General features: G+C 48.2%; 3 protein-coding genes across 5 annotated transcripts; 2 read left to right on the top strand and 1 right to left on the bottom strand.

Annotated features, from left to right (window-relative positions):
- The first annotated feature begins 3,782 nt into the window (after window positions 1-3,782).
- Window positions 3,783-4,735, top strand: LOC117840174 (putative ripening-related protein 5). The gene has a single exon (XM_034720634.2). It carries the CDS (start codon window positions 4,024-4,026, stop codon window positions 4,597-4,599), a length of 576 nt encoding a protein of 191 aa, XP_034576525.1. The 5' UTR covers window positions 3,783-4,023; the 3' UTR covers window positions 4,600-4,735.
- Window positions 4,736-6,432: 1,697 nt separating this feature from the next.
- On the bottom strand, window positions 6,433-10,674 carry LOC117837668 (CDT1-like protein b). Of its 3 annotated transcripts, none has more exons than XM_034717399.2 (8): window positions 10,447-10,674; window positions 9,326-9,684; window positions 9,114-9,233; window positions 8,793-9,021; window positions 7,917-8,582; window positions 7,089-7,284; window positions 6,910-7,000; window positions 6,433-6,775 (listed from the first exon to the last, which is right to left on the bottom strand). In XM_034717399.2, exons 2-8 carry the CDS (start codon window positions 9,667-9,669, stop codon window positions 6,718-6,720), a joined length of 1,704 nt encoding a protein of 567 aa, XP_034573290.1. In that variant the 5' UTR covers window positions 9,670-9,684; window positions 10,447-10,674; the 3' UTR covers window positions 6,433-6,717. The 3 variants fall into 3 exon arrangements, with proteins under 3 accessions (XP_034573290.1, XP_034573291.1, XP_034573292.1); XM_034717400.2 differs by having other exon boundaries at window positions 10,451-10,674; XM_034717401.2 differs by having other exon boundaries at window positions 7,917-8,561; window positions 10,447-10,673.
- A 172-nt stretch (window positions 10,675-10,846) lies between these two features.
- Window positions 10,847-14,438, top strand: LOC117837669 (uncharacterized). The gene is made up of 3 exons (XM_034717402.2): window positions 10,847-11,764; window positions 12,026-12,192; window positions 13,988-14,438. The coding sequence occupies exons 1-3, from the start codon at window positions 10,862-10,864 to the stop codon at window positions 14,193-14,195; spliced, it is 1,278 nt and encodes a 425-aa protein (XP_034573293.1). The 5' UTR covers window positions 10,847-10,861; the 3' UTR covers window positions 14,196-14,438.
- Window positions 14,439-14,573: the final 135 nt, after the last annotated feature.

The raw sequence follows: 14,573 nt of genomic DNA, 5'->3' as shown, positions 1-14,573 counted from the left end.
GCAAACATCAGGGTGCTAATAGTACCTTCCAGTCATGCGACAGCACCAGTACTCGAGGGTTGGCCGCATCAAGGAGTACTCAAGGAGCACTAGGAGGAACTCGGACGACGTCCTCAAGTACTCGGAGTTGTTTCTCTCGACTACAAAGTACTCGGGGGCTTGTCGGCTAGGCACCCCTAGGCCCACCAGAAGACTACGGACCCTCTCAAAGGGGACGTACCCGAAACCTACTCGGACATGAAGACTATTCTGCAGGGCGCGTAGGCTTCATGGTTTCCCAGAAGACTAGTCGGATAGGAAGGGGATTACTCTACCGAGTTAGAGTAGGACTCTGTAATTGTGTTCGACTAGGACTCCACCCTGTAACCATGCTCCCCCAAGTATATAAGGGCGGGCAGGGACCCCCTTCAAACAACGAAGTACAACTCAATACAACCAACCCACAGGACGTAGGGTATTACACGATCTAGCAGCCCGAACCCATCTAAATCGTGTCCCTTGCATCATCATCGACTCCTTGATTCTTGACTACACCCACCACACAAAAGACCACCTAGGGTACCCCCTAGGCGGGTTGCCAGTCTAAAATACCGACACACGCCGTCCCTCTGCTCCACGGATGGTGAATCTAGATCGCTTGGAGGAGCTCTGGGGCAGGAAACTCGAGCATGAATAGTAGCAAGGAGGAGCTCCGCGGTGAGGCTCCTGTGTCTCCCACCTCTCTCCCATGCGGCTATGCCTGGGCAGCAGCAGGTGCTCCCCTCCTCTTCTTCGCTGTTGAGCTGCAGTGCACCACTCCCTTCACCACCGAGCTGGGGGCACGCCGCTTCCCTCACCACCGAATCGGGCACTCCTTCCTCCAATGTCCATGCCACTCCCTTTTCTCCATGGGCGGCGGCAGAAGCTCCCAGAGGGTTGGACGCTGGAGAGAGGATAGATGAGCTATTTCTTCCTTTTGCACATCCAAACGTGTATCTTCTTACGATTCCAAAAACGGAATACAATAGCCATCCAAATAATAGAATTTGAATTGCGGCCCTTTTCAATACAATGGATGAATTGGTATTGAACCTAATTCAATGCCAAGTCCTCCAATATCGACACCCAAACGCATGCAAATTATGATTTATAATTGCTTATTAAAATGAACATATGTGTTGTACTGATGACCTAAAGGAAGAAGTCTCTTTTTAGCCCAACTATGGGTCGAGTAAAGTTATCAAGTTTAAACTATGAAATTATTTCTTTCCAACCATCAACTATTTATTCTTTCAACCTTACTCTAAAATTTAGAGTGTTTGGTGATGTGGTGGTGATGTGGCCGTGTGATATGAGATGAGGGCTAAAATAGCTATTATATTTTAAAGGAAGAAGTCCATTTTTGGCTATTCAACTATCGTCTTGGTTTGGTTTGAACCATCAAACAACAAAATCAGACATCTTTGACCATCCAACTATTAAAACCATTCGTATTTGGCCATCGGGCTATTTTGGTGGGTAGTTTTGCTGATGTGACTGACACATGGCATTGGGACCCACTTGTCAGCATTATCTTCATCCCATTCCTCCCCTTCTCTCTCTTCCCTCTCCTCTTCCCCTTCCCCTCTGTCGACGTCTCTCCCTCTCCTCCTCTGTCGTACCCCTCCCTCCGATCCCCTCTCCCACAACCTGCGCTCGGCCAGGGGCGCGCGCACCTGGGTGGGGTGCAGTGTGGCTGGCAACAGCGTAGGTCCGCAGGGCCTAGCGGCACAGGCCATCGGAGCAGCACGGCGGCGTGGCGCTGGGCGATGGTGGGGAGTAGCTCGAGCCCAACCACAATGCTTCCACTCTGCTCCACCGACCTCATCCCCAACCTCACCCTCCGCAGCCTCATCATGACGTGTGGGTGGAGCTCCTGGCGGTGGTGGCTCGGGAGGATGGGAATCCATCGATTAGGTGGACAAGCTTCCGGGGACGGGATGCGGCGAATTTGGCCGGCGCACGAGCTCGGAGCGGCGGCAGCAATGGCAGGTGGAAAACTCATGATTCTCGGCAACGGGGCTGCTGGTGCTTGGTGTGAAGTGGTCGAGGAACAAGCTTGGGGGGTGGAGGAGGTTTCGGCCGAGTCGATTCAAGAAAAAGGAGGAGACGGCGGTGGATTTGAGCGGCGGATGGAAGGGGCTCGGCTTGTTTCGTTTCTTTGCCGTGGACGCCAGCGGCGAAGGCGCTCCGGGTCCTCGAGGCCGCGGTGGGCTGCGCTGAGGGCCGCGCCATGTTGTGCGAGGGCGCGGAGGAGGCTGGTGGTGGTGGGAAAGATGATGAACGTCGGGCGTGACGATGTTCGTGGCCGCACAGCTCGCGAGCAAGCGCTCTAGTGGTGACGGCGGGCAGGAGAGAGGATAAAGGGGAAGGAAGGGAGAAAGAGGAGAGAGAAGAGGAAAAAAGTTGACATGTGGGGCTCACTGCTATGCGTCAGCCACATCAGCAAAACCGCCCATCAAAACCACCAGATGGTGAACATAAACGGTTTTGATAGTTAAATGGTAAAAGATTTCTGGTTTTGGTATTCAATGGTCGAAACCAAACCCGCACAATAATTGGATGAATTCTTCCTATTTTAAAAATATTTAAAACTTTTGGTTTTTCATGCTAAGTGCTATGGAGTATCTATGGCATAAATATTTATATATTCGAAGTAAATTATTAATTATCTATTTAAAAACACTAAATAAAACAATTTATTGTGTGCTAATTAGACTTCTACATTCCATAAGAGAGGCAAATGATATTTTAATTATTGTATACTCCCTTCGTTTCGAATATAAGTTGTTTTAGCCTTGACCTAATTCAAATTTGTCTAACTTGGACTAAATTTATAAAAAAAATATAATAGCATGCATGTATCATATCAAATAAATGAACTTTCAAGGTTTATTTCATTTTATATCTAATGAAACTAGTTTGATTGTGTAGATATTTGTGCGTGCTTTAATAAATTTTGTCGTAACTATACCAGTTTAACTTAGGACTTCCCTCAAGAAAGTTCAACTGAGCACAAAGCTGCATTTGGATTTTTCTCTTAGTTGTTTAAAGCAATATACTAAATTTCCAAATTGAGGCACCTTTTCCAAATTTTGTAAATTTATGATGACTTCAATTTTGTTTAGAAATTGTGCATGGGATTAATAAGTAACCTAAATAAATTAGTACAGAGTTTCGTTTGATCAACATAATGAAAAAAGGGTTTATTTTAGTTTTATACAATATCTGTTTTTTAATGTTATACCTTATTTCACTTACGAAAACTTAATTTCATCTGCAAATACTCCTTGGTAAAAGCAAGATTTATTTCAAATTTATTATGCCAAGTAAATTTTAAACATTCAAATACTTTTTAGCCGTTGGTCCTGTCGCTGTGTCAATAGCATGTCACCGAACACCCTAAATTTGAGCCAATGTTGAAAAGGTAGTGGGTTGAGGGTTAAAAACTAGAGCCGGCCTATACTGAGTGTAAAATGGGCTTATGTAAATGAATAGCTTGTTGTCCTCCATAGCATCTGCCTATGGTGGAAATCAGTTGAGTGCATATACTCAGTTCATGACAAAGTGAAATTGGTCTGCACTCTGCAGCATGGAAAGGAGCAGTTTGTTAGCGTGTTGGCTAAAATGTCACGGCCGAACTCACAGTTTTGTTTAGAGTTTTACCAATTTCCGATATGAATTAAGCTACGTAGATCCCGTGTTGTTGTGTAGAACAAATCTTCTCGACATGTTCACATCGAACGAGTTCAAACCATTTCATACGGCGCGGCGAAAAGCAACTAGTTGGTGACCGGATTGCCGTCTCCGGTAATCACATCCATCAAACCATTCGGTACGTCATGGGCATTGGTGCAAGTTCATACTACTGTAGCAAGCGGAAAGGCCACTATATAATCCCATGCACGACTAACCTCAATCACCTCAAAGCATCAAGCAAAGCAGAGCACAGGAAATAAGAAAAACAGAGTGAGCTTGAGCATTTCCTTTTCCAGGGAAGGAAAGATGGTCTCTGCCAGAGCTGCAGCCGCCATGGCGATCTTCGTCCTGGTTGCTCTCTCCACCTCCCACATGGCGTTCTCCCTCCGCCCCGGCGCCAGCCTCGGCGTGTGCCGCGCCAGCGGCTACCTCCCCGGTCGGTCCGGCAACTGCGAGAAGAGCAACGACCCGGACTGCTGCGAGGACGGCAAGAAGTACCCGCAGTACCGCTGCTCGCCGCCGGTGACGGCGAGCACCAAGGCCGTGCTGACGCTCAACAGCTTCGAGAAGGGCAAGGACGGCGGCGGCCCGTCGGAGTGCGACAACGCGTACCACAGCGACGAGGAGAAGGTGGTGGCGCTCTCCACGGGGTGGTTCAGCAACATGGCGCGCTGCGGGCACCGCATCAAGATCTCCGCCAACGGCAACTCCGTGTACGCCAAGGTGGTGGACGAGTGCGACTCCGTCCACGGCTGCGACGACGAGCACAACTTCGAGCCGCCCTGCGACAACAACATCGTCGACGCATCGCCGGCGGTCTGGGACGCCCTGGGGCTCGACCAGAGCCTCGGCATGGTGGACATCACATGGTCCGAGGAGTGAGAGCCTGTGATCGGGTTGTGTCTGCTCTATCTGGTGTCACTTGGCACATGCTGTGTATGTAGAGGATACATGTCTTGGGCTCATTGCCTGCATTAGCGTACTGTATGCCACGTCATTACTGCATATATGGAATAAATAGTGCATACAGCATATAGTGAGCACTAATAGTGAACGCCCCGCGTCGCTCCTCCTCGGGGAGGCGCCGGGCGGAACCCCAGCACCCGGCGCCGCCGCCCCTTTGAGCGCCGCTCCCCTCCTCGCTATCGCCCGAGCGGCCACCGAAAGCTTGCGCGGCCACAAGGAAGGCAACCGCGGGGCCACCACCCTCCTCTCCTTTCCTCCCCCTCGCGCTCTCTTTGGTGGCTGGCCTCGTCCATGACGGCGGCGGTTGGCTCGGCCGTCCGCGACCAAATCCGCCCAGCACCCCCAGCTACCGAATCTGCTACCCTGGGGCCTCGGTGCGTCGGGGACACGTGACGGTGGCTGTTTCTTGCGGAGGCGGCAGCGGAGCCAGGCTACGGCAGCACTAGCAGCTGGCGCCGGCGTGCGGCGTTGCCCGGCAAGGGCGGCGACCGCAGCCGGCATGCAACGTGGCTTGGCTACTGCGGTGTCCATGGCCGGCGGCGGCCGATTTTCTCCGCTGCGACGGCATCCGCGGCCGACGCACGGCGGCTGCTCTTCCGGCAGCAGCGGCGGTGCCCGGCTACGGTGACGCGTGCGGCCGGAGCGCGTTGACTGACTGCGGCAGTGCCTACGGGCGGCGCTTGGTGTGGTCCGGCGGTGGCATCACCCAGCGGCTTCATGGCGCACTGAGGCTGGGCGCACTGCGGCGGCCAGGCCCTCCAGTGGCGTCGCGCCCTGCCCTAATAGTGGGCGAGCTCCAAGGTGCCAGCGTACATTCCGGTGCGGCGGGCGGGTTCCAAGGTGTCGGCGTCTGTTCAATCTGTGCAGCGGTGTGTCAGCGGCACTGCGGTGGCGTGGCCGACAACGGTTTGCTCAGGCGTATGCCAGCGTCGCTGTGGTGGTGTTGTTGGTTGCGGCCGCGCGGAGGCTCACCAGCAGTACCATGGTGGTGGGGCTGGTGGCGCGGGCTGTCTATTTACATCGCGGTGACGCGGGTGAAAATCCATCCCTCCTTTGGACGACGTGGAAGACGCCACTAGCATCATGCCCTTCTTGAAGGCGACTTCAAGCATCTCTGGCTTGGACCTTTGGCTCCCGTCTGGGGCCAACGACAAGGGTCCTAGCGTTCCTTTCTTTTTTTTAAAAAAAAAAAGAAGACCCAGGAGGTGGCGTTGGTTTTGTGGTGGCTCATGTCGGACATCCCAATCCGACCGAACAGAATTCGTGAAGGCTCGGGTGATGTACCAATCTGATCGAGGACATCCCAATCCGACCGAACAGAATTCGTGGAGGCTCGGGTGATGTACCAATCTGATCGAGCAGAGTTTTCGCTAGGGCTCATATCGATGTCCCAATCCAACCAGCTGATGTTGTGTGGTTGAGTAAAGTTTGAGTAGTGCGTTGACGTGGTACGGCGTGGGTTGATATCCCAATCCAACCAGTCAACTTATTCTTCTTTTTAATATAATTGAAGGCTCTCCTGGTTCGTATAAAAAAAAATAGTGAGCACATGCGCTTGACACCAGTATTACAGAGGTTAACATGTGCATGCCCAGTAAGAACCTGACAGAGCAGCAAACATAATCTAGTACTTCTGCATTTTCCTGAGCAAATATCAGAGATGCCAAAGGGCAATTGAATTCCGCGCAGATTCTAATGTTGACTTCTAGCACCACAGAAAGCTCACACAGCAGTACGTGGCAATTGGGATGCATGAAATCTGAGCGCCAAATTACACCCAGGTCTGAATTCAAGTTTCATAACAATTTTAGCATTGAGCAGGTCAACAAGGACACAGATTGCACTGAGGAACCCCACCAGCTTCTGTTGCTATACTCAATATTTGAAGTCGAATCAGACAAGAGCAAGGGCAATCCAGAGGATTCTATGACTATGATGGTAAATTAGCTAATGCGGCTGCTTCATGGGTTCTTAGTGGTACATACATAGTAGTATCAGGTGCACTCTTCAGCTTTGAACCGATGGCAGCTATTCTCATACGGGTTCTACAAGCCTCGCCCGAACAGAATTCTGATCTGTTATTGGTTCAATGCTGCCAAGAAAATAAAGTAATATGTTAATATTCCCTTCAAAATCTCATAAAAGAAAAGAGGATGCTTGCTAGTAATATGAAATAATATAGCTCAAGGACATGCAAACAAAAAGGGGGATGCTCATGCAACTTGCCTGTAAAGTATTTCTCCTTCATTTATCACCTTCTTAGATATCCAATCAGGAGCCAGACCCTCTAAAATATGCAGCTGCTCTTCTATCTCCCCTGTTAAGAGAAAATAAGATAACACATAGTCAGCATAGCTCAGCTAATATTAACTATAATTTGGAGTTATTACACTGATAATCATTACCAGTCTCTTCTATCTCCAAATTATTGGCAAGAATATTGTGGAAAAGTTCTTGTTTTGTGATTAGGGAATTCTTGGTAGATCGTGAAATATCACAGACTATGTCAAATGTGGTACGGAGCGAAGCTATCTTTTCCTGGGTTTCAACTGGGTCTTGATTGGTTTTGTCTTTATCAGTAAAGGAGACAGGTTCCTTCTCCTGCAAGGAAAAAGTCACATCAAACAAATGAATTAGCTTCGAATTCTTCAAGGCTTTCTTTATTTGATAGGTAAATTCTTCAAGTCTTTCCAACTGTTCAACAAAAGAAATAAAAAGAGCAGGAAACAAGACATCTATTGACTATACAGCATACGCTATAACCTAGAAATTTAAGAGTACATTATTTTTAATAGTTTGTAAATAAAAGAAACAGTCATTCTGTCTGACTAACCTATCCCTTCACCTCAGGGTATAACAATTCCATTGCTGGTTATTAGTAATTTGATGGCTAATTCACTGCCAACACTCTAGGTATTATTGAACAGTCGCTTATACCTATTTCCTGATTATTGTATTAGATGAAGGTAGTTAAGAAGTCTATTTGACACAACCCACAATAGAGCTGTTTACCAATCCTATGATAAAAAATACAAAGTTAAATGCAGAGAGAGCTGCCCACAGTAGTTTCATTGCACATTAGGTTTTTCTAGAAATCAGAATCCAAGAACAACCATTTGTTATCTAATTTAAGCTATCAACTATGGCATTTGTGATCCCCAGAATGTAGTTATTATGTGCTAATCCATATAAAAAATACAATTCTATGTGATGGGTAGAAATCAGATCAGTACCTCTAATGACTTATTGGAACTAGATGAATCTTCTGAGAACATGTTCCTTTTAGCTGTAGCCTCATGTTCCATACCATCATCATAAGACAGGCTTCCTCCTTCAAATTTCAACGATGTTTTCAGTGATCTGCGGGCTGAACCGGCTGAACGTGGTCCAGAAATGTGTCCACATGTGGCCTCAAGTTTCCCAAGTGGAGTCAGCAACGGCCTTTTTGGTGTCTGCATTGCTGGTGTTCCAGCCAAAAATGGTGACTCTGAGGTCCCTTGTTTTGGCGTGCTCTCTGGACAACAAGAGATCAAATGGCGATTGGGGGTAGCAGAAATTTCGTAGTTCACTGGAACTGGAGCATTTGTATCTTGCTTTTTAGGGCTTCTGTTTATCCCTTCTGTAACATAAGCACTGACAGAGCTCAGTTCTGCTGGATCAGATAGCAACTGAGTCTTTTCAGTTCCATCAGCAACGATTTTCTGTGACATGAGTTTTTGAAAAGATTGTGGGAAGTGGGAAGCATATAACAATCCATCCTCAGTGGTGCCCTGCAAAGCTGGCTCAGTAGCATGTCCATTAGGCGCCTCAAGATATAACTTCTCCCTTGACCTTGAATTAAAGGGTCCTGGTAGAGTTGCCTCGGGAATCTCTGTACCCTGCATGTATAACAATTGCAACTAGAATGCTCAGTGAATTATCATGGTCTGAAGACTAACGTAATCATAAGTGCATATGTGTCACCTAAAAAAAGGCTCATATAAGTTCACTTGGGATGAAAAGACAGAATTAAGTTGAGGTGCTCTGAGCAAATTAAAGGAAATATCCTACAGTGAAACTCTATTAATTAACAATTACCTGAGCAACGACTAGTAAATTAAGTTTAGTACCTTATGATGAGCATCCAAAAAACTCAAAAGCTTTGAGTAAAAAGCCTCGCAGATTGCCATTGATGGAGACTGATCAGGACTTGTGCATTCCACAACATCCATGACAAGTGTGATCTCCATATCAGCATACATGCATAGGCTTTTCTCATCATGTAAGAGTATCCTCTTTATCTGGATTGCTTCTGGAAACAAATGCTTCATCTGGGCCAAGTGACTGTATGAGAACGTCCTGTAATGCAGAAAGACTATCATCCAACTGCAACAAACAAACAAATAAAAACTGGTAATAATCCATACAGATAGTTTCACTGTCATTACTACCTCTTTGTGAGTACTTCCACCTGGGTGGCAATATTATTAAAAGTAGTCATCTTCTTCCGTAAGCGTAGCAACCTTATAGAGCTCTCCATTCTATTGAAAAGATTCAGCAAATCCTTGTGTCTGCCATTGTGAATAAGAAAAACAAGGTGGAAAATCAGATGCTAGAGATATGAGATGCATGATATACTGAGATAAAAATTAAAATGGCTCACTTCTCAAGGAGTTCAATGCTTCCTGAAATCAGAGATCGGCAAACATCAGGTGAAACACTGTCATTATAGCCTTCATCATCCGTGTCATCCTCATCTTCCCCCAGCAGATTTGCAAATCTGTCTTTGTACCTCTCTGCAAGCAAATTCCTTGCTAGTGAACTCACAACGACCCCTTTGCTTCTAGATTCAAGCTTCTCTGGAGTGGGTGATTCAATTTTGCTTCCAGAGTCTTGCGTGTCAGCATTTATCTTGTGTATTGTTGCAGGACTACTAGAATCATTATCAGCAGACATCTGAGGCGATCCTTCCTCAAGGTCAAGCTGAGTAGTATTCCCCTCGCTCATTTTCAGATCCAATCGCTACAATAATGGGATCGTAAGTTATATGCTCCAAACTAAATCGAACACAAATGCAAGATGCATAGAAGGACATGGTCGAACTGCAGACAGTAGTATGATACAACATTATCCAAGAATAGCAAACATCCACTTGTATGGTCATACCCATACCCTCTATCCCCTAGTAACACTAAGATATTCCAAAACCATCTAAACACTATTACTCCAGTAAAACCTATTTACTACAAAAGATAGAAATCGCAAATTCTCTACTCATGGAAATATAGACCAATCTGTGGAAGACAAATCCAGGGCTTTGCATCCACCAGAATTCAGTGACAAGAATATTGCATTGCAGAATGCGAGCTATCTTAATTCCAAATATCGCAATGTAAGCCTCAGGAAAAAAAAATATACTGGTCAGAGATATCTACAATCTACTACTACTATGAAGTGTGCTAAATGAAAATATGAAACTCCATCTTCAAAATCCTAGACGTCTGCAAAACAGTTTAGCCTAGTAACTAAAAAATTGAGTGAAAACTGCTCAGAATTCCGCCAAACCCTAGACGTTTCACTACGACAGGGCACAACAAACTACTGACTAGACAAATCACCGCGCCACTCGAACCAAACGTCATGCGACTGCGGAGGCGAAACTAACACCACGCCGGCAAGCGCCTGGGAGAGACCCAACAGCGCATCCGAGTGGGAGACGAAATGAAAGCATAGCATAATTCGCAAAAGCACAGGCAAGCATACGACCAGATCTCAGAGGCTCACCTACAGTTAGAGCTCGCGGCGCGCTCGGCGTCCAGATCCGGAGGATACCAGCGCTTCGGGGGAAGAAATCACCGCGGGAGTCACCCGGCGGCGGCGGAGTGTGCCGTTGTGGAGAGCGGAAGCGACGAGGCGAAGCGGCGGAAGCCAAGGAGGCAAGGCACGCCGCACCGCACGGTGCGCTTCAAACAAAAATGACGGACGGGGAAAGCGAACGCAACGCAAGTCGAGCCCAACGGCTATATTTGTGGCCTCTTTATACGCAGCGTCAGCGAGGACTCGCATTGGCGGCCATTTTGTGCCTCCCGCTTTCAGCCCACACGTTTTGCTGCATCTGGGCCGGCGCATTGCAGCCCACGAAACACTTGCACGTTTCTCTCACCTCGGCCGAACCCGGATCGCAGCGACCAGCGAGAAAATGGATGCACCGCAAGCGTGCGCCGCCGGCTCGGAGCTGGAGCTCGCGCGGGCGCGGTGCGGCGCGCTGCGCGGCCGCCTCGCGTCTTCGCCCGACCTGCCACGCCAGCCCGCGCTCCGCTCCCTCCTCCGCCTCGTCACCGCCGAGCTGGGGTTCCTCGCCTCGGCCCGCCCGGACCCCGCGGCGCCGCTCTCCTCCAACCTGCCCCACCTCGCCGCGCTCCACCTCCTCCTCACCCACCCGGCCGTGCGGAGCCCGTACCGGCTCTCGCCGTTCCCGGGGGTCGACTTCGCCTGCGCCTTCCGCGGCCGGCCCGCGTGGACGCTCGTCTCCGCGAGCAACCCCGCCAGGCTCGCCTGGGCCCCGCGCGGGGGGCTCCGCGCTCGCGTCGCGGCGGCGCTGGATGCCGCGCGCGGTGCTACGCCCGCTACGCGACCCGAGAAGCTGCTCCTCGTCTTCTCCCGCGGCGTCGGCGCGGACATCGCGCTGGGACTCGCGGAAGGATTAGGGGCCGTGGAGACCGACTTGCTCGCGGAGTTCGTCGGTGTTTCCGAGGACGAGGATGAGGAAGGGTGGGTTGCCGTCAGCTTCAACACGAGTGAGGAGATGAGGAGCTTCAGGGCGTTCGAGATTGATGTTGTGGAGGGTGCTGGCGAGGTTTTTCTTCCACCGGAGGCTAAGGAAAGTACTGATGAGGTGGTGCCCTTAGATTTTGAGGGTGCATTTGGTGCCTTCATAGGAAAGATGTGGAGGGAATCGAGGGAGCTGGTGAATTTGGACACCACAGCGCTGGTTGCTATGGTTTCAGGGATCAGCAACGGCGGGGTGGGGAAGCTGATGGCTGCACCAGAGGCAGTGACCAGGGCAAGGTTCAAGTGCAACTACAAGTTCGTCATGGATCAGGTCATTTGGAAGCATTCGCTTTACAATACTGGAAGCTAGTGTTTCATACCCCAATTCTAAATGTTGTTGATAAGTTGTTAACCCCACATCAAACACACACTTAGTTAATTGTATCTTCAGAAATACGTTTCTGCAGTCCAAATTGATAAATGATAATAGAAAGAGTGAATTGCTATATTAGAGAATTGTACTTACAAAAAAAAAGTCCTATCATCCTATGCATTGGGTCTTGTATTGAATTATTTCATGCTTGCTTTGCAGGCACAATCCGAACTGCAGTTCCCAATACTCCTAGAGTTGGGGAAAGTAGTCGAGGGGAAGCAATGTATCATATGCGAAACTGTCAACTCGGAGTTCAAAGAAATTGTTTCAATGTGTGGTGGGGCTGAGGAGAAAATCAGAGCAAGATACTTACTGAAACAACTCACGTAAGTTCTGTTACATACCTAGTTTGGTTGTTCAAGATCCACTACTTTATGCCATGGTCTAGTAACTCTAATCTTGAATTTTAAGTGCAATTCTTCTGTTACCACAATATTGCATACAACATTTAAGACATAATACATCATTAGGTTTTCCTTCGAGAACTGACACAGGATCAAGTTTATGAGCCAGATTTTTGTTCTCTCTTTTCCTATCTTTATGTGGATTTCATTTGTTGTGCATGTGGTGCCCAAATGTTGCTGTCAGATGATTTTATTTGTTCATCTGATCATCATATTGAGTGATATGCAGATGCACTGATTGATATGTAGTACTACAAGATTGTTAGTAGTAAAAATACTTGATGGTTTGTCGTTTCACCTTGTATTTTGTGGACGTGTACTCCTTTACTGGCTGCCCAGTAAAATCTGGAGTAACTAGTAGGACTTAAATATAAATTGGTAGAACTGGTAATGCCATTTGTGTAGTTACTAGCAGAAATGCCCGTGCGTTGCTACGGGTCCTTACTTGCTCTCATGTTATTATTCGCTTGTACCTAATATGTTGGCTTCGCTTCACAATATGTTAGTGCGCTGTCCCTAGTAGTCATCTCTTTGCAAGTATAGTAGTAGAAGACATTTGTGGGTGGTTTGATGCCATCTATTTATTACATGGGACCCACACATGGAAATAAAAAAAATTACCGCTTAACCTCCGCTCTATCCATTCATTCGATTTCCCCGTACTCATTGTCATCCAGCCAGTCACTGCCTCTTCGTCCATCGGCGCCACCCGCATCTTGCCCCATCCTCGCCGTCGCCCAGGCAAGTGCTCGTCCTCCCCAGGCCTAGCCTCATTTCTGCTTCGAGCGCTAGGCCACAGCGCCTCTGGCCGCCATGAGCAGGAGTGCGTCCTCCTCTTCTTCTCGTTTCCATCCACCTCCCTTCTATAATCCACTCCAAATCATTCCAATCAAGTGCAAAATCGAGCCCCCAATTGCTAGATGCCCCCCTCCCTGGCGCCATGCCCTCGCTGGCACATGGCTCTACTTGGTTGGCTGCAAGGAGGCACTCGGCTCGTTGTTTCCTTCCGCTTTCTCCTCTCTCCTTCACCCCTTAGGTCCAGGTGGCGGGTAGGGCGTGCAGCTCGAGGGAGCAGCTGCCCGCAAGGGTGAGCGGCAATAGTGCATGGTGAGCGCGGGGAGGGTTGGCCACACGAGCGACGGAGCGGTGGCACGCTTCCCGCGCCGCCGTCGGCAAGCGCGCTGTGTGGGTGGGACAAAAGAAACAGGAGCAAAGGCTGGACCTCGGGTCAATTGCAGTAAAGTTTGGGGACCTTTTTGCAAAATCGTCAAAAACTATTCCAAGAACTGCGGGTTGATTACGAAAAAGTTGAGGAACTTTTTTGCAAAATAATCACGACGGTTGGAAGAAACAACCACACTTTAATATTAGGTAGAGACACTGGATTTGCTAAATTTGTAGATAGTTGAAATCTGCTTTAGCTTCTAGTAACCTTGAATGAAACAGGCAGCGGCTGCTAGCTTAGCTGTTTGGCCTGCCCTCTTCATCTGCACAAATATTTCGTTCTCCTATTCAGCTACTATTTTCATGTCCATAAAAAATACTATCATATCCAATAGTACTAGACCCGTGCTGGACTAGGAACTGTAATATTTTCTGTATGTCACTATTTATCATATCCGGTGTGATTGGTGCTCGCAAATGGCCTTAATTTCATTCTTTTCCAACCACGCAACCAGTATCTTACAGAATACTGACCAATGCATTTTGCCTGCAGTATTGTCCCAGACAGTCCTTCAGCACGAATGATGGATCTTCCAACCACAAGGAAGCGCGCGATGAAGAACAAAGTTGTTTTCGGTACAGGTGACCATTGGCGCGCTCCCACTTTCACTGCTAACATGGGGTTCGTAAGGGCTGTTTCACAATCTGGTATGCCTTTGCTAACCATCGAGCACAGACCTAGGGCGTTGATTGGTCTGTGAGACTGTGACAGACGGGTTGGCAAAAACTAGGGTATGGGTGTTTCAGATCCAAGAGCTGCAATTCTGCCCCTCCTGAACATGAATCTATCTGAAGTTGTAGTTCCCTAATTTTAGTTATGCTATTCTTGGAACTGTGGTGCACAGTTGCAGTGATGTCTACTCTAATCCTGCTTGCTTTGTACATAACTGTATATGGTTCTGATCCACTGAAGTTTATTGGAGTGAGAATGGTGTGTTCATTTATCGTACTCTTACTATTCTATACTCCGTAGTATCCTTGTGAGTTGTGACGATCATAACATGTGGCACAAGTTTTCAAGTCTTCAGCATAACTTTGTGGATGAACGCAAACACAAATTAACTAGTCATACTCGTAAG

This window comes from Setaria viridis, chromosome 9, assembly GCF_005286985.2.
Source record: "Setaria viridis chromosome 9, Setaria_viridis_v4.0, whole genome shotgun sequence".
Lineage (NCBI taxonomy): Eukaryota > Viridiplantae > Streptophyta > Magnoliopsida > Poales > Poaceae > Setaria > Setaria viridis.
Note: the sequence above shows the minus strand (reverse complement) of the source record. Positions and strands in the feature narration are given on the sequence as shown.